At 42.6% G+C, this 26228-nt stretch overlaps 2 protein-coding genes and 1 pseudogene across 4 annotated transcripts; all 3 read left to right on the forward strand.

Annotated features, from left to right (window-relative positions):
- Positions 1-1071: 1071 nt before the first annotated feature.
- On the forward strand, positions 1072-26001 carry LOC142031597 (UDP-glucuronosyltransferase 1A1-like). 3 transcript variants are annotated; one of them, XM_075029263.1, is made up of 6 exons: positions 1072-1908; positions 7464-7607; positions 21501-21632; positions 22483-22570; positions 23384-23603; positions 24982-26001. In XM_075029263.1, exons 1-6 carry the CDS (start codon positions 1072-1074, stop codon positions 25277-25279), a joined length of 1719 nt encoding a protein of 572 aa, XP_074885364.1. In that variant the 3' UTR covers positions 25280-26001. The 3 variants fall into 3 exon arrangements, with proteins under 3 accessions (XP_074885364.1, XP_074885366.1, XP_074885365.1); XM_075029265.1 differs by lacking the exons at positions 1072-1908; positions 7464-7607 and adding an exon at positions 9104-9997; XM_075029264.1 differs by lacking the exons at positions 1072-1908; positions 7464-7607 and adding an exon at positions 10906-11799.
- On the forward strand, positions 4455-5525 carry LOC142031308 (UDP-glucuronosyltransferase 1A1-like). The gene is made up of 2 exons (XM_075028531.1): positions 4455-5318; positions 5496-5525. Exons 1-2 carry the CDS (start codon positions 4455-4457, stop codon positions 5523-5525), a joined length of 894 nt encoding a protein of 297 aa, XP_074884632.1.
- On the forward strand, positions 16367-17230 carry LOC142031531 (UDP-glucuronosyltransferase 1A1 pseudogene; annotated as a pseudogene).
- Positions 26002-26228: the final 227 nt, after the last annotated feature.

Below are 26228 nucleotides of genomic sequence, written 5' to 3' on the forward strand. Positions count from 1 at the left end.
GCTCTTTTTGGAGGGCAGGTTCTCAACAAGGTCAAAGCTTTCCCACCAGGCTTGAAAATAAGCATGCAGATACTGCATGTGAAAGAAAGCTCCAGCAGTGATGTAGAGCCCTGAATGTCTTAGAGGAGCAAATTGTATCCCAAAGGCACCTGCCCAGCCACCTACTTATAAACTTTTATGGTGAGAGTTTATCACCAACATTTAAAAATCCAGCAGTTTACAGCTGAGAAGGATCTGGACCCACAGAGTTGATGAACTCTTTCAGTCATGAACTGAACTGACATTGGCCATGAACTCATGAGTTCATGAATTAGAAATGTGTTGTTGGTTTATGTTATCTGAAGTACAATGGTGAAGTGCTGTTTTGCAATTTAGTTTTAATACCTGATAGGATAAGAGGTTAGATGGAAGTTACGTGTAGAGATGGGGAAAGAGTTTCTGTTGGCTACTTCAAAAAAATGCATGTTTGCATCAATGAAAAAAAAAATATTCATTTTTCTCAGTTGTACCAACTGAGGAAAAAACAAAACCCAGGTACTTTAACATTGATTTCTCATATTTATCTTTACTATAAGCTATGTTTACTTTATAGACCCAGTACTACCATGTGGGGTCAGCAGTGTTTCTGTCTGCATTTCTTTCATGGATTGCCATGCACTTTAGAGCATGTTGTCAGTAAATGTCAGCAAAATGTGCTGGGTTGCTGGTGGTAAGAAGTATCATGTGGTCCTACTATGGGAGGAAGAAGAGAAGGCTGAGGCATTGAGCTGTAGTCTCAGCTTGGGCAAACGAAGTGTATATGATAGGAGACACACCTCTCTCGTGCTCATACAAACCCGCTTTTGAAGTACAAACCTCATCTCAAGCTTTTATAATCATTAGTCACCTACTGTGAGTCCAATGCAAGCAAACTTGTGAACACCTGAAATGTGAGGCAAGCCAAAAGGGCAGAGGTATCATTAGAAAGCATTGCCAAGTGGTGTGTTTGCATAGGTGGAGCATAGCTACAAAAGCTTGCGAACCACCCCTGGCCTTTCTCGTGCATGGGTTCCTGTCCGTCTAACTTGCAACATGCTGGTGGCAGTGCTGCTCCCCTTCTTGTGCTGCCTGAGTCTTGGCACTGCTGGGAAACTGCTGGTGATCCCGATGGAGGGCAGCCACTGGCTCAGTATGAAGGAAGTGCTGGCCGAGCTGAGCAAGAGAGGGCATGAAATAGTTGTCATCGCACCAGACAGCAAAATGCTGATAGATTCTTCTGAGATATATGAATTGAAAATGTACCCTGTACCTTTCAAAAAGGAAGAGATGGAAGAACTTATGCGCTCACTTAGTGCAAACTGTTTTAGCGAAGAGCCGTTCCTGATGAGGTTTTTGAATACCTGGGATAATTTCAGAAAGAGCTCTGCCATGTTTCAAACTTCCTGCAGTTCCTTACTCTACAACAAAGAGATGATGAAATACATCAAGGAAAGTAAATTTGATGCCATCTTTACAGATCCTCTGACACCCTGTGGACAGATAATTGCTTTGCACTTTTCTATTCCTACTGTTTTCTTCTTGCGGGGCATCCCGTGTGCTATAGACATTCATGCTGCTCAGAGTCCAGATCCACCATCCTACATCCCACGAATGTTCTCACTCAATACAGATCATATGACGTTTCCTCAGAGAGTGAAGAACTTCCTCATCAGCATTTCAGAGGCTTTCACCTGCAGTATAGTCTTTTCACCATTTGAAAGACTGGCCTCAGACTTTCTCCAAAAACCAATGACAATTACACAGCTTTTAAGTCATGGATCCATTTGGCTGAAGAGACTTGACTTTGTCTTTGACTATCCCATGCCTGTAATGCCCAATATGGTTTTCATTGGAGGCATAAACTGTGGACAGAAGAAACCATTATCTCAGGTCAGTGACTGGCTGGGAAAGGTATAACAAGGGAAAAGTTCTGGCAGTCATACACCTGCACGATCTGGGTGAGGTTTAATACTGTGTTTGATATGGACATTTCTTACCTAAAGAGATAATTTAGATTAATGCTTTCTGTATAGCCAATCCACATGAAAAACAGAGTGGTATAGTGGACCAGAACAGGATGTGATTGCACCTCCTTTTCTTGGATCTGCCCAACACATGGGTTTTGTTTGGTGAGGGGATCACATGCTATGCTGAGTTTAATTCCAGCTGAAGTCAGGTACATAAACAGCATCTAGCCTAGGAATTAATGCAAAAAGGGCAGGTGAATTATAACAGCTCTTCCAAAAATTCTGTGCCCCACATAAGAGGCAGTAGAATATTTCTTCAAGAGCCTTAGCTGCTTATCCAGTCAGAAAAGTAACTCACTGAGTTATGTGCAATAGCATCATGTGCTCTTTTCTGTAACAGCAGCCTTCTGTTTGAGTTGAAGGCTAATATTTTGTGGTGAAGATTTTGGTCTAACAACAGCTTCCATCACAAAAACTAGATAGCTGAATTCTCAACTGCATTTTTAGGAGACATCTGCTTTGAATAGGGAAATGTTGATGGGTGGTTGCTGGGGCATCTGTGGTCCAAAAAGTACTTGATAAAGGCATGCATGTGATGTATGTTAGCTTGTTGGTGCTCATGATATATGTTAGCTTGTTGCTGCATGTGATGTATATTCTTGCTTGCTTGTGCTGTAAGACGAACAGCTTCATATGAAGTCAGAGATTAAGTAGAAAAGGATAGGAGGAGACAGCTCTCCTCAGCAGATGATGAATCTGTAGTTAGTGTCATCCAGCCATTTCAGCAATAAATCACATTGGTTCCCAGAAAGGATAAAGTTTCATCCTTTGTGAACATTGCTTAAAAATAAACAGACTTTCCTCTATTCTTCCCTTGAACCTTTTTCACTTGCCAGCCTTCCCTGAGTCTTAGGGAATGGATTCTTCCTGCCTATCACCACTCTTACTCTTCCCCCAAATTCATAGGCCTTCCTGAACATGAATGAGTGAAGCTTCACAATAAAATATATTTGCATTTTACAAGCCTGGCACATCTTCCCCAGAGCCAACCTTAACAGCCCTCAGGCTTTGCTTTACTCCTCCCGGTACTTCCCCTGATGCTGCCCATTGAAAGTACTGTTTATTTCTATTGAGCTGCTAGTGTTCGTATCTTGCTTTTTCACAAAAGTCGCATTCAAATTGCCTGTCAGCCCCCGCCCCCCCCCCCCCCCCCCCCCCCGGCCACTTTTATCAGGGTAGTGCTTTCTCCTATCTGTTCTGTCCATCAGAGCTGCTTAACGGCTCCTCAGGACAAACCCAGGCAGACCCTTTGGGAAAGCAGCACCCCGCCTGCAGGCAAGGCCATGTGGCAGCTCCAGGTTAAAATCAGACTTTCCTCTGAAGACAAAGCTCACTCTCGCTCTCATCTTGCCCAGGGGCTAAAGATCATAGTCCAGCAGTAATATTTATTGCAGAAGTACTGATTCTTCAGTCCTGATTTCTTCTTGTCTTCCAACTATGCCTCTGCATCACGGTTAGATCTAACGGCAAAATACAGTCTTGCAGGTTGACAAGTTTATCACAAGTACCTGTTAACTGCTCAGACATGGTGTCTTGCTTTTATCTTTTAATCTGAAGTAATAACACCACCTCTTAGCATTTAAAATCAATTCCTGGCCTGAAACAAGAGGGCTGTTACTGGGTACTTCTGTCCAAGCTTTCTTGTATTAGGTATAAGGGGAACTGTGTGGCTTTTCCTTCTTATTGCTCCTGGAAGAAGAAAATGATCGAGAGAGGCACAGAGAAATAGGTCAGGATGAGAAAAAAGAAGTGTCATGCATAGCAGTTGGCGGTTTTCCTTCGTGAATGCAAGCCTCTGCTTCAGTGTTGCTTATTGTAATAAATTTGTTCCTGGTGTTGTATCTGGCCCCAGTGCTGAGCTGTATGTAAATCACAGGCCTCCTCCTTAGGATTTGCACAGATATCGTTCTGTATAGTGGCATAATTTCATAATTTCAAACATTAACTTGAACAGCATTTCAGAACAGCTGTAAAATTCTTATCAAAAAGAAAGAAAGAAAAGAAGGAAAGCATTTTAATACCTGCTTTCAGCAAGCCCAGTTACTTCCAAGTGCCAGCATTATTCAAAGGCTTGGGATTTTGTTTTTGCAAAGTCTGATTTTATTTCCAATTTAACATCAATCAGCACAGAAAAACAATCAGAAAGGACCCATCCCAAGGGAGCCTCAGATACTAAGCCCAGTTTTGCGCAACCTAAGTTGATTTATCATGTTTCTTTAATGATTCATCAATGCCTTCAATGGTTACTGGTGACTGGTTTTGCTGGAAAAGCCGGATCGTTAAGAGGGAATGTGAGAATCTGGCAGAGGGGGCGGGGATGACGGACAGACGGGCGGACAACGAGGACTGTGGGTCTACTTAAAATCTGTTAGGTCAGGGCAGACGAACAGGCTTTGGATTTCTAGGAACATGGCTCATGTAAGTAAATACAGTTACTTAGTTTCTGTGGGGGTTTTGGTTTTCCTGTCTCTGTTTTGCTTGGCTAATGGTGGAAAGCTGTTGGTGGTGCCAATGGATGGGAGTCACTGGCTCAGCATGCGCTCACTGCTGGCAGCCCTCAGTCAGAAAGAGCACGAAATTGTCATTGTTGCACCAGAAGTAAACTTGAACGTGAAGGCATCTGAATATTACACTCTCAAAACGTATCCAGTGCCTTTAACTAGGGAAGAACTGGGAGCAAGCATGCATTCATTTGCGAATGATCTTTTTGAGAGAAGACCTTTTCTTCAAAGAATTACTGCACTTTATGAAAAAGTTCAAGTCATCTCTGATCTCTACATCTCCTCCTGTAGCAGTTTACTGCACAATAAGTATCTGATGCACTATCTTGAAGGGAGTAAATTTGATGCAGTTCTCACAGATCCTGTTGTACCATGTGGACAAATACTGGCTCTGCATCTCTCTATCCCATCTGTTTTCTTTTTACGGGGACTCCCCTGCAGTCTTGATTTGCAGGCTACTCAGTGTCCTGACCCCCCTTCCTACGTCCCAAGAACATTTACAGACAACTCAGACCACATGACGTTCATCCAGCGTGTGGAAAACTTATTTCTCAAGTCATCAGAATCATTTCTTTGCAATTTTGCCTATTTGCCATTTGAACTTCTGGCGTCAGATGTTCTTCACAGACCAGTAACAATGAAGGAGCTCTTAAGCCATGGATCCATTTGGCTTAAAAGAATGGATTTTGTTTTTGAGTATCCCATGCCAGTGATGCCCAACATAGTTTTTATTGGAGGTATAAACTGTGGAAAGAAAAAAACGTTATCTCAGGTCAGTGATTTCCTTGATGAACAATATTAATGTTTGAAGGGAGAATGCTGTTTGCTCTGTATGTATATAATTGTATACATGGGTTTGTGGGATTTATATGTGCAGTAAGGTATACTGTAAAGACAAAGAAAATAGGTGAAAAATGGGGTTGATTTTAATTCTCTCCTACTCTTGCAGGTACTCTTCTACAGCATTAGCAGGATATAAGCATTTTTGCTTACATAATTGTTTTCTTTGGGCTAGGTGAAAGTAGTTCATCACTGCACTCTCACTAATGAGGCACACACCCACCAGTGACGGTGATTGCTGTCTTACCAGGCAGGTCTGCTGCTGGTGTTTGCCAGATCAGTATTATTAACCCAAACTATTTATTTTACTGTCACAGTTGATTTTTAAGAACAATGAATCTTTTTGGTTTAATAGAACCATCTTTTCATAATTTAGAAATAAACTGTCATAACGCATCAGTCGGCAGGTAATGTTCTGGTTGCTCTGTCAGTCCAGGCTTATCCTTTCACTGCATGGATTCCTTACAAAATTTTCTGCAAAACTGTTGGACGTTTTCACAGCTGCTGGCCAACACTGCACATCTGCAACAGCTTACGCTGCCTTCTGAAAAGTTTCCCTGCAAAGGGTGTACGTAGAGCTGCAGTAGTTCAGTAAATGTACTTAAAAAAAATTCTGATGTATACTATCAACCTCCATACAAAATTATTGTATTGTCAAAATTACTTCTGTGCAATAATTTTCATAATTAGGGCTGTCTGTCTGCAAATCCTGCCTATGCATTGATGTTGTTTGCTTTCATGGCCCTGGGGCATACTCTTCCCAGGCTGATCTGGAACGGTATTTCTGAGTTCCTAATTCAATTTTAAATATAGGTGGCAAACCCCGTGTCCTTGTCCTTTCTCCTTCCAGCCCCTACTTCTTCCTTCCAAAAGGAGGCCTTTCAGTGAAATGAACTTTCATAGCTAATTTTCCATTTTCATTACAGTGTCAAGATGTAAAACTGATAAAGAAACCAGACCATTTCCCATGTGAAGCATTAATATTTTTCTAAGCTTTTACAAATAGAAAATGATTTGGACTGGCAGGAGGGGAGGAATTTTCTTAGACTGAAAATTCTTGTTTGGAAAATTAATGATCTGTTAATTAGCTCTTTGGAGCAGATCACTTGTTAAAGGATCCCTCATTTCCTTAAATCCCAGTGTTCCTCCAATACAAAGAAGTGAGTGTTTCCCAATCTAGCTGCTGCTCTGATTACTATCTGCTAAATTGGCTGAGCTTTAACACCTTTTATTCTGTCTTTGCCATGCCCATGATTATACATTTACCACACAGCAAATAAGTCTAAAGATCATCCGGAAAAAGCACAGCACAGATTGCTTAAAAACATGGAGCTGGGGATACTCACCAGATTTCTGCTGAAATGGCCCTGGTGCTTAGTGCTCATCCGCAAGTCACAGCAACACTGGTTCTGCTCCTGTCTGTGCTCAGTTTGGCTGCTGGTGGGAAGCTGCTGGTGGTGCCGGTGGACGGGAGCCATTGGCTCAGCATGTGGGAAGTGTTGGATGGTCTCAGGCAGAAGGGACATGAAATAGTCATTGTTGCACCTGAAATAGACACACATATAAAACCATCAGAGAATTTTATTATGACAACGTATCCAATACCGTTCACAAAGGAAGATGTAGATGGAAGTATCCATTCTTTTTCACAGGATGTATTTGAAGAAGGATCTTTTCTGGAAAGATTCTTAAAGTGCACCGGAGACTGAAAAGCATCTCTGCCATTACTCTCTCTACCTGTGCATACTTACTGTACAACAAAGAGCTTATCAGATATCTTGAGGAGAGCAAGTTTGATGCTGTCCTTACAGACCCTGTACTACTCTGTGGGCAGATACTGGCTGAGCATCTTTCAGTCCCTTCCGTGTTTTTTTTACAAGGAGTACCGTGTGGCTTAGATTTTGAAGCCACTCAGTGTCCTAATCCCCCTTCTTATGTCCCCAGGGTATTTACACAGCATACAGACCGCATGAACTTTCTCCAGCGGGTGAAGAATCTAATGTTTGAACTCCCAAATTATTTTCTCTGTGATTTTGTCTTTCAACCATATGCAAAACTGGCTTCTGAGTTCCTCCAGCGGGATGTGACTGTGCTGCATCTCTTACGGCAGGCTTCCATTTGGCTCATGAGGTTAGATTTTGTGTTAGATTATCCAAGACCTTTGATGCCCAACATCATTGTAATTGGAGGAGTAAACTGTGCTCACAAGGAGCTACCTCAGGTGGGTCATGCTCTGTTTTTAATTCTTGTTCTGATAGACTTCTGTGTTCACAAGGGTGGAATTTTGTGTTGCAGATAGGAATCAAGTTCCCTTTTAGGGTGAGTTAGGCAAATACTCATGAAATAAATTATTTTTCTCTCACTTTCTTCCTCACTTCCCATTTTCTGTGTAGGCAGCTCTACCTTTTCACCTATAAAGTATGCTCAGTTGAAGAGAAGCTCTAGGTTCTTCTAGTGAAGGTCAGTGATGGGATGTTGTATCCACCAGCCAAAGTGATTGTCATAATTTGTGGAAATTAGGACAAAGTGTTGGATTTGTCTTATGAGCAGCTCCCATGGGACAGCTCAGAAAACCTTAAAAGCTCTTTCCAGGCTCAAAACCCCAGTCCTAATGAATGGAGCCATGGAGCAGGTCTGATTTAACCCGTCCAACACAGCATGACTAGCACTGAGGGGATGGATGCAGCCTTGGCGATTATGCTAACTTCTCAGATGTGACATGTACTCTGGGTGCCTCAGGTGTAGAATATAGCAATGCATGCAGTTGTTAATGGAGAGCCTCCTCTGCTGCTCTGTGGGGCAGCCTGGAGGGTTGTGCTATTCTTTTTTGTGCCCTGGCTTTCTCTTTTGTCATATTATTTAGCACTTGTGCACCACGGGGTGAGGTCACAAAGCCTGTGTGGCAATTCCACCCATCTCCAAGTGGCAGATGTGGCTGTGGCATCTTACAGACATCCTCTTGCACACTGTAATTTGCCACCTGAGCATTCGTGCAACTCCACCGCTGCTGGACACCATGCAAGATTTGCCAGTGACAAAAAAGAAGCCAGAATTAGGCCCTGAATTGTTTCATTGAAAGTCCCCCTCAAAGAGTGTTCATACATCTCTGCTCTGCCCTCCGAGCTCACAAAGCCAACTCCTCCATCCCGAGGCAGGTCTCGGAGTCTGGAAGTACTGCTTAATATGGGTGATGTGTCCTGCAGACAAACCTGGCATCCTGCTTCCAACTTCATCAGTCTTCTCAGTCTAGAAACCATCTTAAACAGCTCTTCCACATCTGCTATGGGGCCATAAGCCTCCTAGAGATGACTCTTCAAAGAGAGAGAGGGGAAAGGTCTTGCCTGGGGGAAGCGAGCAGCCTCTACTAGGCTGAATGGTCATGTGGATGTGACACATCTCCTGCACTTGCAAAAGGTTGAGCCAGAGGAAAGCTATCAGAAATACACTGCCACCCAGAACCACCCCTGCTTGCTTCCTGGGACACTCTTTACTGTTCCTCTAATAGAATCAGATGGGGCTTATCCAGTGCATCTACACACACCACCAATCCTGTGGACTTGGCTGGAAATAAATGCTTATTATGCAGCCTTTTATCAAATCAGTGATTATACATTTACCATACAGCAAATACCTCCGAGGATCAAAAGTTAGGCTGTAGCACAGATTGCTTAAAAGTGTAGAGTTAGTGCTGTTGCTTCAGTGCCACCAGTGGTTTTCTCTCTGGGCAGCACTCACCAGATTTCTGCTGACATGGCCCTGGTGCTTAGTGCTCATCCACAAGTCACAGCAACACTGGTTCTGCTCCTGTCTGTGCTCAGTTTGGCTGCTGGTGGGAAGCTGCTGGTGGTGCCGGCGGATGGGAGTCCTTGGCTCAGCTTGCGGGAAGTGTTGGATGGTCTCAGGCAGAAGGGACATGAAATAGTCGTTGTTGCACCTGAAGTCAGTTTGTACATAAAGCCAACAAAGAATTTTGTTATGAAAACGTACTCAGTCCCTTTCACAAAGGAAGAGATGGATGAAAATTTCCAGGCATTTTTACAAGATGTACTTGAAGAAGGATCTTTTCTGGAAAGATTTCTTAAAATATACCAAAGTATGAAAAGAGTCTCTGATATGGTGATCACCGGCTGTGCACACTTACTGTACAACAAAGAGCTTATCAGGTATCTTGAGGAGAGCAAGTTTGATGCTGTCCTTACAGACCCTGTACTACCCTGTGGGCAGATACTGGCTGAGCATCTTTCAGTCCCTTCCGTGTTTTTTTTACGAGGAGTACCGTGTGGCTTAGATTTTGAAGCTACTCAGTGTCCTAATCCCCCTTCTTATGTCCCCAGGGTATTTACACAGCATACAGACCGCATGAACTTTCTCCAGCGGGTGAAGAATCTAATGTTTGAACTCCCAAATTATTTTCTCTGTGATTTTGTCTTTCAACCATATGCAAAACTGGCTTCTGAGTTCCTCCAGCGGGACGTGACTGTGCTGCATCTCTTACGGCAGGCTTCCATTTGGCTCATGAGGTTAGATTTTGTGTTAGATTATCCAAGACCTTTGATGCCCAACATCATTGTAATTGGAGGACTAAACTGTGCTCACAAGGAGCTACCTCAGGTGGGTCATGCTCTGTTTTTAATTCTTGTTCTGATAGACTTCTGTGTTCACAAGGGTGGAATTTTGTGTTGCAGATAGGAATCAAGTTCCCGTTTAGGGTGAGTTAGGCAAATACTCATGAAATAAATTATTTTTCTCTCACTTTCTTCCTCACTTCCCATTTTCTGTGTAGGCAGCTATACCTTTTCACTTATAAAGTATGCTCGGTTGATGCCTTTTTCGTTACACATATGTGAAGCCATTTTGTGTCATGTTGCGTAACTTGGTACTCTCTTTCTCCCTTAGTCAGTGATGGAAGAGCAGCAGGCAAGCCTGAGGGCCTGTCACAGCCTTGCAGTTAGGTATAATCCATACAACTATGCAAATTGTTGTAGCAGGGTCTTTTATTTACTGAGAAATGCATGTCAGGCTTCTGTCCTGGTGTACCCTTGCTGCCTTACCACTTCTTTCTTTGTCAATGAATTTGTCTGCTTCTTCACACGGGTATTTCCAAAGCTGTTGTAAGGAGGAATGTTGCAGGCTGTGGACTCCCAGGAGAAGAAGTACTGTCTCTGTTTACAGGCAGGCCTCAGAAGATTTCACCTTGGTGATGGCTATGTGAGATTTGAGAAAAAAATCAATGAGCTTGAAGGGGTTATGGTGGCTTGGCAGATCCTGCTCAAAGGCAATAGAGCTGCCAAAGGTTTTCTAATAGAAACAGATGGGGCTTATCTGGTGCATCCACCGCATTTACTGCCCACCTGTGTAGATTGCTGAACTCTAGTGCTTGTTATGCAGCCTTTTATCAAATCAGTGGTTATACATTTACCATACAGCAAATACCTCCAAGGATCAAAAGTTAGGCTGTAGCACAGATTGCTTAAAAGTGTAGAGTTAGTGCTGTTGCTTCAGTGCCACCAGTGGTTTTCTCTCTGGGCAGCACTCACCAGATTTCTGCTGACATGGCCCTGGTGCTTAGTGCTCATCCACAAGTCACAGCAACACTGGTTCTGCTCCTGTCTGTGCTCAGTTTGGCTGCTGGTGGGAAGCTGCTGGTGGTGCCGGTGGACGGGAGTCATTGGCTCAGCATGCAGGAAGTGTTGGATGGTCTCAGGCAGAAGGGACATGAAATAGTTGTTGTTGCACCTGAAGTCAGTTTGTACATAAAGCCAACAAAGAATTTTGTTATGAAAACGTACTCAGTCCCTTTCACAAAGGAAGAGATGGATCACACTTTCTGGAGAACTAGCCAGCATGTATTTGAAGAAGGATCTTTTCTGGAAAGAATTGTTAAAATATATGAAGGAGTGAAAAATACTTCTGCCATGTTCCTGTCTACCTGTACACACTTACTGTACAACAAAGAGCTTGTCAGATATCTTGAGGAGAGCAAGTTTGATGCTGTCTTTACAGATCCAATACTACCCTGTGGGCAGATACTGGCTGAGCATCTTTCAGTCCCTTCCGTGTTTTTCTTGCAGCAAATACCATGTGGCTTAGAATTGGAAGCCACTCAGTGTCCCAGTCCCCCTTCTTATGTCCCCAGGGTATTCACAGACCTTACAGACCACATGAACTTTCTCCAGCGGGTGAAGAATCTAATGTTTGAACTCCCAAATTATTTTCTCTGTGATGTTGTCTTTCAACCATACGCAAAACTAGCTTCTGAATTCCTTCAGCGGGACGTGACTGTGCCAGATCTCTTACGGCAGGCTTCCATTTGGCTTATGAAGCTAGACTTTGTTTTACACTATCCGAGGCCATTGATGCCCAACATGATTATGGTTAGTGGAGTAAACTGTGCTCACAAGAAGCTGACTCAGGTGGGTCGTACTCTTTTTTTTCTTGTCATTCTTGCAGGCTTTTACATACTTTGAAAAGTTGTAACACAGGTTTTGTTAAAAAGATCTCTTTCTGTGAGTAAAATGATTTCAAACTGCTTTTCCTTTGCAAAGAGGTGCCAGTACTCCTTTCAGTGAAGGTATCCGAATATCATGGTATAAAAATGGAGAAAGTGTTGTAAATTAATTTAGCTCTGGGAAACTCTCCATTGGTCATGTGCCTCTGCTTAAAGCCAGCTTTGACATTAGAGCAGGTTGCTCAGGACTGTTGATGCGGTGCAAGGCAGACTTTCATTTGAGGAGACCATCGCTCATCCTGGGGTCCAACTTGTCATTGCTGATTTCCTCTACATTCCTGGGTTTTTTTCTTTAAAGAAGGATTCTCTATGTTTTGAATTGTCATAGACTCATAAAATACTTAGGCTGGAAGGTCATTTGCAGGCCTCTCAGCCAATCTCCTAGTCAAAGCAGGTCCAGTTAGTTCTGGTTGTTCCACTCTATGTCTTGTCAAGTTTTTATTACCTCCTATGACCCTTATAGTGAAAACACTTTATTAAATCTGATTTATTATTATATCCAATTTGAATTTTTTGTGTTGCATCTTGTGTCTGTTGCCTCTTGTCCTGTCACTGTCAATTGCTCGGAAGAGTACAGCTTTGTCTTCTTTATGCCCTTCCGTTAAGGTGGTTAAAGACCACCTTAAGATCTCTTAAGAGACCTTAAGGTCTCCTGCTAGCCTTCTCTTCTGAATCCTGAGCAAGCTTGTCCTTCTGAGCCCCTTTTTGCACATCATGGTCCCCAGCTTCTAACCGTCTTCTTGGCTGTTGCTAGACTTGCTGCAGCACATCAATGTCTTTCTTGTACTGAAGAGCCCAAAATTGCGTACATGTCTTCAGATGTCTCCCAAGTGCTGAACAGAGGAGCGGGATTACCTCTCTTTTACTCGTGTAGCCCAGGATGCTATTGCCTCTATGGCATCTATGGCTGCAAGGGCATACTGCTGACTCATATTCAACTTTTTGTCCACAAGGGCCCCGGGTCATTTTCTGCAGAGCTTCTGTCTGTCCAGCTGGAGTGCAGCCTGTCCTGTGACATGGGGTTATCCCATCCCAGTGGCTGAACTTTGCTTTTGCCTTTGCTGACCTTCATGACGCTCCTGTTGGCCGATTTCTCCAGCTTGTGGATTTCTTTTTGCATATCCCAGGCCAGTGACACTCCTTATTTAAAGTATCAACTGGCATCATAAAAATAAAGTATAAGTTAGGTTACTTTCTTCTTATAAAATGAATCTTGGATTTATTCAAGATTTTTTAAAATGTGTATTCAAATATATTTTGTGGTTTGCAAAGTAACATCATAGCTTCTATTTTTAGAAATAACTATTTCTGTTAAGTAAGTTTTTCAGATATTGACTTTACAAAACAGTGAAATGGGGCTTATTTTTCAGAAAAAGCTGAATATCACTCAGTAAAAATGAAGCATTTTTAAGAGGATTTAAACTTGGCACTCAGTCTAGGAAAGCAGCAATGGAATAAACCATATAGCTAAACCTATGAAAAGAACTATGACAGAGGATCTGTCACAGAGGTCTGTAAAATCCTGAAAAGTGTAGCAAAGGTGAAAGGGATACTGACAAGCAGTTTCTCCCATTACTTGACCTATGAGTAACACTGAAATGAGGTGGCAGCAAGCTTAAAGCAAACAAAAGGGAGTACTTTTTCACACCATGCACCAAAAAAAAAAAAATAAAAAAAAAAAATTCTGCCTCTCAACGCCAGCAGTGTTTTTTGTAGACAAAACCTATGAATTTAAAAAGGATTTGGCTGGTTAATAAGAGGTACATCCTGACTGCCAGGATTTGTAGACTTACAAAAGAGGTAATCATGGATTCCCCTAACTGGGGATATTGACTGTATTGTTTCCAGTGTACAACCTTGGCACTCAACTTTGTACTTTAGCTTTACTTTCTCCTGATAGATCTCTCTTTTCACCCCTGCCTTTGGAATGGGCTGAACTTGCGGACTTCAGTCTCTGGACTCATATACACATGAAAGGGTGTTTGTGTGTTGCTCAAAATCCCGTGACACAACTTTGAAACACTTATTAACATGCCATTAATCTTAAGGGTTTCATTTGGGTTTTTTTACCTCTTTAATGTTTTTTTAATAGTATTTTATGTTATTGTTACACAGATAATACACATTTGGCTGAAATGTTATCAGTACTTAAAGACTACATGGAAGTGACTATGTATCAAATATGAGATTTGAGGGCCTGTTATATGTTAGCATAGGGTAACAGTATTTCTGGAACTCCAGGTTAACTACCTGAGTGTATACTGCCACATGAGGGCATGTGTAATGCTGCATCACCTTGTTATGTCAGATCTTTTCCTCTATCGCTGAAACATGAAAATGCACACATAGGTACTGCAGCTAACTCTCTGGCACATGAGAATACCTTCTGTCCACCTCCTTTAGTTTTTGGTCTTTTAATATCACCTCACTGTCAGCTGGAGAGAAAGTTTTGCTTCAACAGGCTGCAGAATGGGACTGTGTTGATGTCTGAAACTCCTTCCTCTTTAATGCAGTTTCCTTAGACATTAGAGTCCTCCTTGCCTGGCTTATGAGAATCACTTTTTTTAACATGCCACATGGAGAATCTCCTATCAAAATAAACTTTTTAGGACACACTTAGTATTAGCCTTGGATGTGCTTATCACAGCCAGGTACCTTTGGCAAAAGTAGCCATTTCATGAACCAGATTTCCCTTCACTCCTACCTGCTCCAAGGCAACTCTTCCAGGCTGCTGCACAGCATGAAGAAACTGTTCAGAGCTCTCTCTGATCAGGTGTGCTTAGTTGGGGGGTCACAGATGTCATGCCTAACAGATAAACTGGGGGGAGTTGCCCAGGGGGAGCGGATTGCTGCTTGGGAACTAACTGGGCATTGGTCTAAAACAGTCTCTCTTCTCTAGCCAGCAATTACTCTTGTTCAGCTACCATTCCTGTTTCTTGTTTTGCTTTCATAAACTTGCAAACTTTTGGCATCCACCTTTTCCCTTTCTATAAAATATGCCTTCATGGCAGATGAGATCTGCTTGGTCAGATATTTCTTTTAAGCACAAACTGCAGATATCTGCTTTTTGAGATTCATCTTGAAAGTTTTCATGTGCCTTTGCATGTTGTCCCTATCTAAGGACATTGATTTGTTTATAGGCACCTATTTCATTCACCCATCTACCCATTGGGTTTCCATTACATCATTTGCTGCAGCTTCAACCCAGGTTCTCAAGAATAATTAGGCACTTAAATCCCATTCAAATCAACCTGATTTGGATAGCTAAACAAGTCCTTGGAGTGGGATTGTCTTCCACATCAGATCATGTCAGCCATGCTGTTATACAGGCCAACCTTCAAAACCTTCAAAAAGCTTTTTCCAAATGTTCAGTCCAAATCTCTCAAACTGCCGTTTGTGGCCAATTATACTGTTTATTGCTACCCGGAAAAGTTTGGCCCATCATCATTGTTACTCTCCATTGAATAGCTGCAGGCTGTGGTCGAGTGTTACAGAGAACAGGACATCCAACATGGTTTGGGGTTTTTTCTGCCTTAAAAATCTTATCATAGCACATGCAGAAGCAGCTTAGAAACTCTGTTCTCTCTTTCTTTTGGTAAACACAGGACACAAGTGTGGACTTCCCTTGGCTCATACCACAGCCAAGCCTTATTAACTTCTTTTTAAAAGTAACTATTATTAAGAACTTTCAAAAACATGTGGCCCGTAGTCTCTCACCTATGAAGTCTTATGACCTCTCTTGAGCAAGGACTGCATATTCTGCTGAATCATTGCTTTCAAAGAGACGTTTGGCCTCGAGCCACTCACCTACAAACTCTTACAGCCCCTCTTGAGCAGGAACTGCATATTCTGCTGCATCATTATTTTTATAAAAAAGTGTTTGGTTAATATGTTACCCAAACTTTGATGACACCACTGCTTGGCGTGCCAGCTCCTGCTTACTATGTAGAACATCCTGTGTGAACTCCAGGCACCTTTCTGAGCAAAGGTATAAGAGAGAAAGTTGGAGGTTTAGGTCTTTCATGTCAATAGTGCAACACAATTCTTGCATTATAAGCACTCTGGAGAAGCTCAGCGGCCATAAAAGTTGATTCCTGACTTGAATCTAGCACAGGACAGTCAAGTGCACAGTGACTCGCTTGAAACAACCCTGACCCAGAAAAATCCCTCTGCAAACAACTGCTACCTCTGCTAATCAAAGACCCTGCTAATTGTTCTGAATCATTTAAGATAACTTAAATGCATGGAAATGCTTCTTGTCTTTAGATCCCTCGATAGCACTCTTATCAATGCTTTTATCACTGTTTAAAATGTGATCTTTGAACTCAAGCAACCAGTCTTAGTAAACATTTTATAGAGGTAAAGATTAAAGACCATCAAGTTATAAATGAGGTACAAGTATTTTTTGCTTTCATATGTTGCTTGGAAGAAGTAAGAAGGAACAGTTCATTTCTTTTCCTGCTAACAGCCCCATGACAGTTATGTGGAGGAACCAGATATATGCTGGGCTTGTTCTTTTTCTTCCTTTCTGGAGTTTGGCAGAAGGTGGGAAGCTCTTGGTTGTGCCTCAGGATGGAAGTCACTGGCTGAGCATGCGTGTGGTTTTGGAGAAACTCTGGGAGAGGGGGCACGAAATTGTTGCGGTGATTCCTGATGCCACTTTGCTCATGAAAAGCTCACAATCTTTCACCATCAAAACATACTCTGTGCCTTACACACAGGAGTTTGTGGATAGATACTACCATTCCATTGGTGAAAAAAGTTTTGACAACTCTCCCTTTCTAGAAAAATTTACAATTTTATTCAGCAATATATCAGAAATGACCAGCATATTCTCTTCTACTTGTCGGCATCTCTTATATGATGAAGAACTAATGAAGTACCTCCAGGAGAGCAAATTTGATGCCATTATGGTGGATCCTGTGTTGCCCTGTGGACCAATTGTTGCTGAATACCTCTCTCTCCCTTCTGTGTACTTCATGCGTGGTCTTCCATGTATCTTAGACTACAAAGCCACCCAGTGTCCCAGTCCTTTTTCTTACGTGCCAAGGACTTTCACATCCAGTTCAGATCACATGACATTTATGGAGCGTGCAACGAACCTCCTGGTTGGGTTTTCAGAGCCTTTGTTTTGCTATCTGTTTTATTTCAAATACGAGAACTTAGCTTCTGAGTTTCTTCACAGAGAAGTAACAATACTGGAACTATTTAGCAAAGCATCAATTTGGCTGATGAGATATGACTTTGTTTTTGAGTATCCGCGCCCAATAATGCCAAATATGGTCTATATTGGAGGCATCAACTGTGAGCAGAAGAAGCCATTATCAAAGGTTTGACATTGTTTATGTTGAGGGTATTATAACATTTATTAGTGATTATTTAAGATTTGCTTTTTTAAGTACTTCCTGTAGTAGTATTTGTGCTTGAGGCAATATGTGATTGAATACCAGGTTGGCATGATTTGGGAGTGGGAATCTCAGGCTCTGATAAGTGATCACAAGACTTGCCCAGTAAGCAGCTGAAGGGTTTCTCTCTGGGAGACCTTAGGTGAAGTTGTCTAAGCTATGTAGCTGCCTAGGTATAGTGTAGCTTTTTGTAAGTGTATCACCATAATATTAGACAATCATGGCACATATGCTGTATCTAGATAAATAACAAAATAATTCTAGGTCATACAATTTAGTATCTCTAACAGTTGTGGAATACTGATTAATTGCAGGAGACTTGATTGGACAAGAAGTGGAAATGTGGAACTAACTCCGTATGTATATACCCAGCTACTTATAGTGTGCCATAGAGATTGATAATGTGGATGAATACCCCAAAACCAGGGGTATGCAATCAAAGATGGTAGAGGGAATTCTTTTGCCTCTGAATTTGTGTAAGAAGCAATGTAAGATAGCATATAAGAGGTTGACTAGAAAAAATGAGCCTTCAGGATTGTACTATCTGCCCTGCCTCCCTAGCTTGTTTAAATCTCCCTAGTAGGCTGTACAAATAGTGCAGATGCCAGTCATTTATTCTGTTTTTCAGACTGCAGTGGTGTTGCAACAGCAGAAGTTATTGCTAAGCTTACATCACGTTTACTACTGTAGACTCAGGGCTTTCACTTTGATAACTACTACGATCTAGAAACAAATCTGAAGATACACCTTATCAACCCACTGTATATCAAATCTCTGTCAATCATTGTTTCTTGTTTAGACTCTGACAGTGCAAGGTAATACAAAGTTCAGGCTTTTGTTCCAAGTTTTGTGTCCAATCAGCTGAGCAGACTCAAGGCAGGGAGTTCATCATTAACTGGATGTTAATAAGATAGTGATTGCTGGGTCAGGTGTTACCTCCCAATCATGACTGTTGTTCAGCCTTTCAGTGCGACACACTGCCAATTGCATGACACTTCTCCCATGAGCATTTGAATCCTCTAATGTTAATTCAAGCATTCAACTTTACCTTGCAGTGCCCAGTTACTTAAAGCCTTCACTGTGCACAGATGATAAACCTGACCTTTACCCACAGTTAAAAATTACCCTAATTTCTGCCCACCAACGTACAGTCCGTTAAAAATTAAACACTTACCTTAGATCAGATTAAAGTGCAAAGTACCCTGTGATTCGGTCCTCATCCCCTGCAATAGTTTTGCAGCTGTTTAAAACCTTGTTGACAGCACAAGGAAAATGGCTTCTTCAAATCCAGGATTTAAGTCTCTTGCCTCCTGGGTTGTGTTTTTCCTGCTCCTGTGGACCTTTTCTGAAGGGGGAAAGCTTTTAGTTGTACCTATCGATGGCAGCCACTGGCTCAGCATGCACCCAGTTGTGGAACGGCTCCGACAGAGGGGACATGAAATTGTGGTTGTTGCGCCAGAGATAAATTTGCGGATAGATTCATCAGTGCATTATACCATGAAAACATACTCCGTGCCTTACACCAAGGAGTATGTGGAGGCAGAATTTAAAAAGCTGGGCTATAGCAGTTTCACACCTCAACCCTTCTTGGAAAAATTCTCAAAAATGGCAAATATTACAACCATGTTCTTTGATTCCTGCAAACGTCTTTTGTCTAACAAAGAGCTGATCGAATACCTTGAAGAAAGCAAATTTGATGCTGTATTTATGGATCCTTTTTTTCCATGTGGACAGATAGTGGCCGAACATCTCTCCCTACCTTCGGTGTACCTTGTACGGGGACTGCCGTGCAGCCTAGACTTCCACGCTACCCTCTGTCCGAATCCTCCTTCTTACATTCCTAGGTTCTTCACTCGCTACATGGACCACATGGCCTTCCTCCAGCGCGTGGGCAATCTCATAGCTAGCTTGAGCAGTTCTCTAGCTTGCAGCTTGCTTTATTCACCATATGATCATTTGATCAAAGAATTCCTCCAACAAGAGGCAACAGTGCTTGAGCTGTTCAGCCACGCGTCTATTTGGCTCATGAAATATGACTTTGTGTTTGAATACCCCAGGCCCCTAATGCCTAATATGGTCTTGATCGGAGGCATAAGCTGCACTCAGGAAAAACCATTATCACAGGTTAGTTACCTTTTTTCCCTAGTTTAGCTGTGGCTGCACTGTTTGCTCTCACCATGAGATGGAGCTCCTGGTAGTAACAAATAATAGCAGGCGAAAAGAGCAAGGTGGAAGTGGCAGGGAAAGCACTTTGCACCTCTGCCTCCCTTGTGCACTGAGGAGTACGTTACTTTGTGGCAGACCTCCAGACTCCCAGACAAGCACGCATACAAAGCTGGACTTCTCCAGGTTTTTTTCCCCAGTATTTTCTGGCTGCCTATTTCCAGTAATTTTGTTTTGTATACCTGTTTACAAGACTTGGTGCTAGCTAGGGTAATGCAGCAGGCCAAAGCATCCTAGTCCTCTGCTCTTGAGCAGAGCACCACTTCCGCAAGAATTGCAGACAGTGGCAGACCTGAATGAAATCCCCACCACCCCATGAAGCCGCAAGAGATCTGCTGCCTTTGTGTGAACTACTCTGTCCCAGATCTGGTCTGCAACTGTATTTTGCTTGAACTATGCCAAACTTCCTAAATATGCAGTATCTGCCACTTTCCACTAAGAAATCTTCCTAATTCTTAGTGCTTTCTGTTATTTTTCAGTGAGTGTCCACTGCAGGTTTTTCATAAAGGTTGTGTATAGCACCCACTGATACAAGCAGCTGCTGGTTAAAAAGTCTTAAGTAAAATAACCCACCTATTCCCAAAGCAGGGCTGCAAAAAGTTTCATAACGGTAGTGGCATTTCTGAGCAGAAAGTCAGACCTTGGCACACAAAAACATTTAAACAACAGATTAAAACTGATGTGACTAGTCCCACAGAAAATAAATAGGGTTAAATACACCCTGAAATAGCTGTATCTGTCCCACTGCATCAGGAACTGCCAAAGAATTTTGTACCAAAAGCACATTTGCAGTTTGGGGAGGATTTTGCAGTTCCCAGATGTCTGTGAGTTTATACAGAACTGAGCTCTGAGTTCCCAACCAGACATCTATGACACCTTAATGGAGAGCATGTCTTCAGAGAAATCTGGTAAGACAGAACCAAGCCCCAAAATGAGAGTTACACTTCACCTTGTTTGCCCCCAGGAGAGTGCCAGGTCTGCTGTCCAGGGTGCAGCTATCAGCAAACCTTCGATGGCTCCTTCTGTTTGGGATCCAATCCAAGCGAAGGGCCACACCACTCTGGTCAGCCACAAAAATACATAATAGAGCGTAAACTAAGAGGGTCAATCTCAGTTACCCCCTCAGAATCTAGAGATATTTCAATTGCCAGACTTATGGGAACATTTTACTCCACTCATTTAACTCTGATGCCCACAGCAATTCCCTCCAGTTTTGTCTTTCCTTCCCTGGCTTTACCAAATATTTTTCTGTGGCACAGGATTTTTGCTCTAGCCTTCAGCTGGTTTTATGCTTCATCGAATCCTTTTGTTCTTGGATTCCAGTGACAGATCTCCTAGTCCTTCTTTTACTTAAATTAAACAAACAGAACAGGTAAAAAAACCCCTGGCAGTGGTTCAATATTATCATACTCAAAGCAGATCCAATAAATCCAAATATTAGAAATTAGAGCTATCTGCTGTCAGAACACTTTTCAAAACCTTAATTCTCTCTTGCAGCTGCATGGTTTGAAAAGAAGAGCATCAACTCTAAAGCCAGAGCATCTGACTTGCAATAAATGTGAAAATAAACCACAGTGTATTCTACCTGGGGGCTGGTTGCCAGGAAAAGTATGATGATGAATTGATCTCCTTAATTGGTACAGCATCTTTTTACTGCACAGAAACCAATGTCTTTGAGCAGGCAGGCTTTGCTATATGGCTATTTTAAAGTAAATTTTTTCTCATGTTCATACTGAATCTCAGTTTGGGCTTCAATTCTGCAAACACTCATGCACCTCCATAACTTTATTCATCCACCTGTGCCCATTTTTTTCCCCTGGGACTCATTTTCATACAGATAACTAATTTTCCTGATCATAATTTTGTTGTGTTGACTGTTCATTTTATTGCCTTTACAAATAGTTTTGTGGGAATGTGACAAAATTACAGTGTATGACGTGGAAGGGACTTTGACTAAGGATGTGCTTTGTATTGGCAGGAATTTGAAGCTATTGTGAATGCCTCTGGAGAACATGGCATTGTTGTTTTCTCACTGGGCTCCATGGTCTCCGAGATTCCTATGAAGAAAGCCACAGAAATTGCAGATGCCTTGGCATCAGTCCCTCAAACGGTATGGTTTCCCTCTTCCCCTTCCAGCACAGAAATTCAAAACTGTTTTCAAATACAGTACATGATTACCTTCTGTCCTGGTTTCAGCTGGGATAGAGTTAACTGTCTTCCTAGTAGCTGGTACAGTGCTATGTTTTGAGTTCAGTATGAGAACAATGTTGATAACACTGATGTTTTCAGTTGTTGCTAAGTAGTGTTTAGTCTAAAGTCAAGGATATTTCAGCTTCTCAAGTCCAGCCAGCGAGAAAGCTGGAGGGGCACAAGAAGTTGGCACAGGACACAGCCAGGGCACCTGACCCAAACTGGCCAACAGGGTATTCCATACCATGGGACGTCCCATCCAGTATAGGAACTGGGAAGTGGGGGCAGGGAATCACCGCTCGGGGACTAGCTGGGTGTCGATCGGCAGGTGGTGAGCAATTGCCCTGCGCATCATTTGTACATTCCAATCCTTTTATTACTACTGTTGTCATTTTATTAGTGTTATCATTATCATTATTAGTTTCTTCTTTTCTGTTCTATTAAACCATTCTTATCTCAACCCGTGAGTTTTACTTCTTTTCCCGATTTTCTCCCCCATCGCACTGGGTGGGGGGGGAGTGAGTGAGCGGCTGCGTTGTGCTTAGTTGCTGGCTGGGGTTAAACCACAACACCTTCAGCTTCCAGTATGCTTGGTCCTCCCTTCTTTCTCCTGCTCCCTGATGCCAGAAGAAACTATCACCCCAGCTGCTCTGCATGATGGAACAGGTTGTGTACACCACAGATATTTTTAGCTGTGCTCTTCAAACCCACTGAGGAGCAGCAAGAGGCCAGTTGCTGAGAACTGACATTGTGTTTACTTCTCTTGAAAGGTTTTGTGGCGATACACGGGAGAGGTGCCTCCCAATCTGCCGAAGAATGTAAAGCTTGTCAAATGGCTGCCACAGAATGATCTTCTAGGTAGGTCTGAGATACCTTGAGTGATACCAGTGTTTCTTTTAATCTGATAATGCTGTTGTAAGGCCCCATTAGCATCATTTGTGCTGACTTCTGGTATCACTGTGGGTCACAGGACTTCCTTACAGCCTTTGCTGTTTGAACCAGAGCTCGTCTTTTAGAAACTTATCTGATTGCAACTTCAAAATTGCCAAATTATGAAACAACACTGTTTGGAAAGGTGTTCCAATGCTGGACTAGCCTTACTGTCAAAAATGGGGGGCCTGTATCTCTAACTAGCCAGTCTCAACACCCAGCCATGGTTTTTTGTCATGTTTTTGTCTACTGGACTGAAAACAAAATTTAAGATGCCTGAGTGAGCATTTCCAGACAGGTCGTCAGGCTTTTCAAGTAGTAAAATTGTACATGCTATTGCTAGGAGTGCATTTGTTGGTTAGACAACAGGCCTTGGCTGTGGGAGATCTGCAAAACCAGCAAATGGAAGACATGGTAAAAAAGCAAGCAACGGTAACATCATTTTTAACCTCACTTGGCTCTGATTTAATCCTAAAATCTGAGAAGCTTTGAAGGATTATCCAAGGCTTTCCAGAGATTACTCAAACCAAGACAGAGCTCTACAACCCAAGGTTCATTCAATCCCTTGTAATGTCATGTTCTCTGCAGCCCTAAGTCTGTCCAAAAGTAGTGATGTGTATGAAAACCCAAAGTTCTTGGTTTATAGCTACCAGTGCCATTTTTGTGCAAGTTTTTCCCCAGGGATGCGTTACTATGACTTAACAAATCAAATAGCTAAGCAAGTGTTTCTTTCCTCCACAGCTCACCCTAAGACTCGCGCCTTTATTACCCATGGAGGCTCACACGGTGTTTACGAGGGCATATGCAATGCGGTGCCGATGGTACTGATGCCTTTATTTGGAGACCAGATGGACAATGCCAAGCGAGTAGAGTCACGAGGAGCAGGACTGACACTGAATATACTTGAAATGACTTCAAAGGACATATCCACTGCCCTGAAAGCAGTTATTAATGATAAAAAGTCAGTAATAGAAATACAGCCTTTCTTCTTCTACTGTTGTGTAACACCAGCACACTAGCTTCCAGCTTAACAGAATGTTAATCTGTTCTTATATGCCTTCTTATATCAAAGTTACATCATTGAGAACTGATGTTTGCCCTGGGTTAACCTCATCCTATCCCTGTAACAGCACCATCCTTCTCACTGCCTGGGAATATAATCATTAGATGACAAGAACTGGCTGATATGAGAGGATGCAGGTATCAGAGAAGATGGGGTATAGATGCAATGGAATAAATCAAATTGACAAAAGATGTGTCACCCGCTTAAAGCCAAATTTACCAGGCAGTGATGTAGAGGGCTTTGACACAATGTGGCAGAAAAGGCTATCAGTGAAGGGAGATGTGGCAAACTGCTTTTTTTCCCCAAATCAGTGACGACATGAGTCAGTGGAGAGCTTGAAAAGGTTGAAAGGTTCAGCTGCCTGGTGGATTTTTTTTGCACGAGGCTTGCCCAGAGATGCTGTCTGCACAGCAGCAGGAGGAAGGAGGCAAGTGGCAGCGCCTTGGTATAGTCCAGAGGCTGTACTGTGTCAGGAAGCATTGCCTTCTGGCTGGCAGGGTTTACTAAACATCTAAACATAGCTATTATCACTCATTTATTTTACAGACTAGTTCTGTCAGTCATTTCCCCCCTGCCTAGTGCTCCTAGGGAGCAGTATGAGCACAGTCAGCTGCTGCCTGGCTCAGCAAGGCTGGACAATTCCAGCACAGAGCAGGAGGAAAATGCAAGGGTACGCTGAGGCAGTACAGTGAACCACACTAGACATCACAGTATTGCAGTCAGCATGCCTAAGGTGTTTTAAGGCATCACAGCAAAGGGGAGCTTTAAGACATACCCTCCTCTTTCTTGCTCTCATTTTCTGTTGTCATTAGGGCTTCTTAGTCCTTGGCATCCTCTTCCCCATCGTGTTGCTAAGAAATGGCACCTTATTGCCATTGTTTCCTAACCACTGTTCTTTTAGCAATAATAATAACAACAGTAGTAATAATAATAATAATGCATCTTGATCTTGAACAGCTGGATGGCTTTTCTACACCCAGTCTCACTTTCAGCCAGATACCTTCACCCCAGAGATTTTGCTGACAGCTCAAACTAAGCTTTTTCTTTTTCTTCTTTTCTAATACCTTTCCCTCTTTTTTTTTTGGTCATTGAAAACAGCACTTTTCTGGTCCTATAACTCTGCCATTATCCTTCTCATGGGGTAGTGGTGGTGGGGAAACACACCAGAGAAGCCCCCAGTGGGCCGTCAGACAACTGACACTGCATCTCTTTTTTTCTGGGGACTCAGTCTCAGAAGCACAAGTCACTGAAAACACCCAACATCTTTTCTTGACAGGTACAAAGAGAACATCAAGCGTCTCTCAGACCTTCACCTCGACAGACCCATCCACCCTCTGGACCTGGCTGTGCACTGGGTGGAGTTTGTAATGAGACACAAAGGGGCCCCACACCTGCGACCTGCTGCTCACGACCTGAACTGGATCCAGTACCACTCCCTGGATGTCATCGCCTTCCTTCTTGCCGTGGTGCTCCTCTCCCTCTTCATTTCTGTTAAGTGCTGTCTGTTCTGCTGCCGTAGGTGCTGCTGTAAGAAGGGAAGAACAAGAAAACCAACCAAATCAAAGTCCCACTAGCAGATGAAACCAGTGGTAGGAGATAAGCCCTCTGCTCCAGACCGGAAGGATTAGAGAACATCTCAAATTTCACTGAAATAATTGCTGTCTTTCGCCAAGAAATAATATTGTTCCTTTAAACTAGCACCATGGGTGGGATTGTTTCACTGATGTAATTTTTGCCTTTAACTAAGAATCGGTTGTTGAAAATAATTTGTATAGGATTGTGTCAGTCACTTGGGAAGATATTAGTGTGAAGTCCAAAGCTCCTGGCTTCCACGTCTTGGTGTACAGAGCACTCACACTGACCTTTTTTTTTTTACCTCTATATGCAGTGGAGATATATAGGGATTTCATAAGACTTTGCTTCAGGGGCCTTAGCAGAACCATTTGCTCTAGTGTAAGACTGAGGTTTATCAGGCACTTTGAAATCTTTGTATAGCTGTTGTTATAGAAGAGGCAAATGTTATACACTGACAATACATGTCACATAAGCCAAGCTAGACGCACATCTTAAATGGGTTTTGTGTGTGTTTACAATACCCCTAACAAAATTAAGGTTTCAGCAGGGAAGTGGTAAAGCCACTGATGTTTCACCCAAGTTCCCCATCAGGCAGAGTGCTGTATCTGGAGCTTACCTGTTAGGTGATGAGACCTTTGTAAGCAATGTTTATAAAACCTAACTGATTTACTCTTTTTGAGCAATGTTCAGGTAAAGACCCAAACCCCATCCCTATAAATAAATCCCCAATACTAACAATAATGGCTCTTGTGTTTTCTGACTTGAGAGATACGGGGCTGGATGCTTGTTCAATCATGGGGAGAGAGCTGGAGAAGGGGAAGATTCAATACGTCACAGTGTGAAAGCCACCTCAATGCACAAAAGCCATTTCTCAGCATTACTGTCTCACTGCTTGATGACTTGGTCCTTGCTGAGAGCTTACATCCTGAGGCTGCCACAGTCCCCACT

The sequence above is a fragment of the Buteo buteo genome, chromosome 5, assembly GCF_964188355.1.
Source record: "Buteo buteo chromosome 5, bButBut1.hap1.1, whole genome shotgun sequence".
NCBI lineage: Eukaryota > Metazoa > Chordata > Aves > Accipitriformes > Accipitridae > Buteo > Buteo buteo.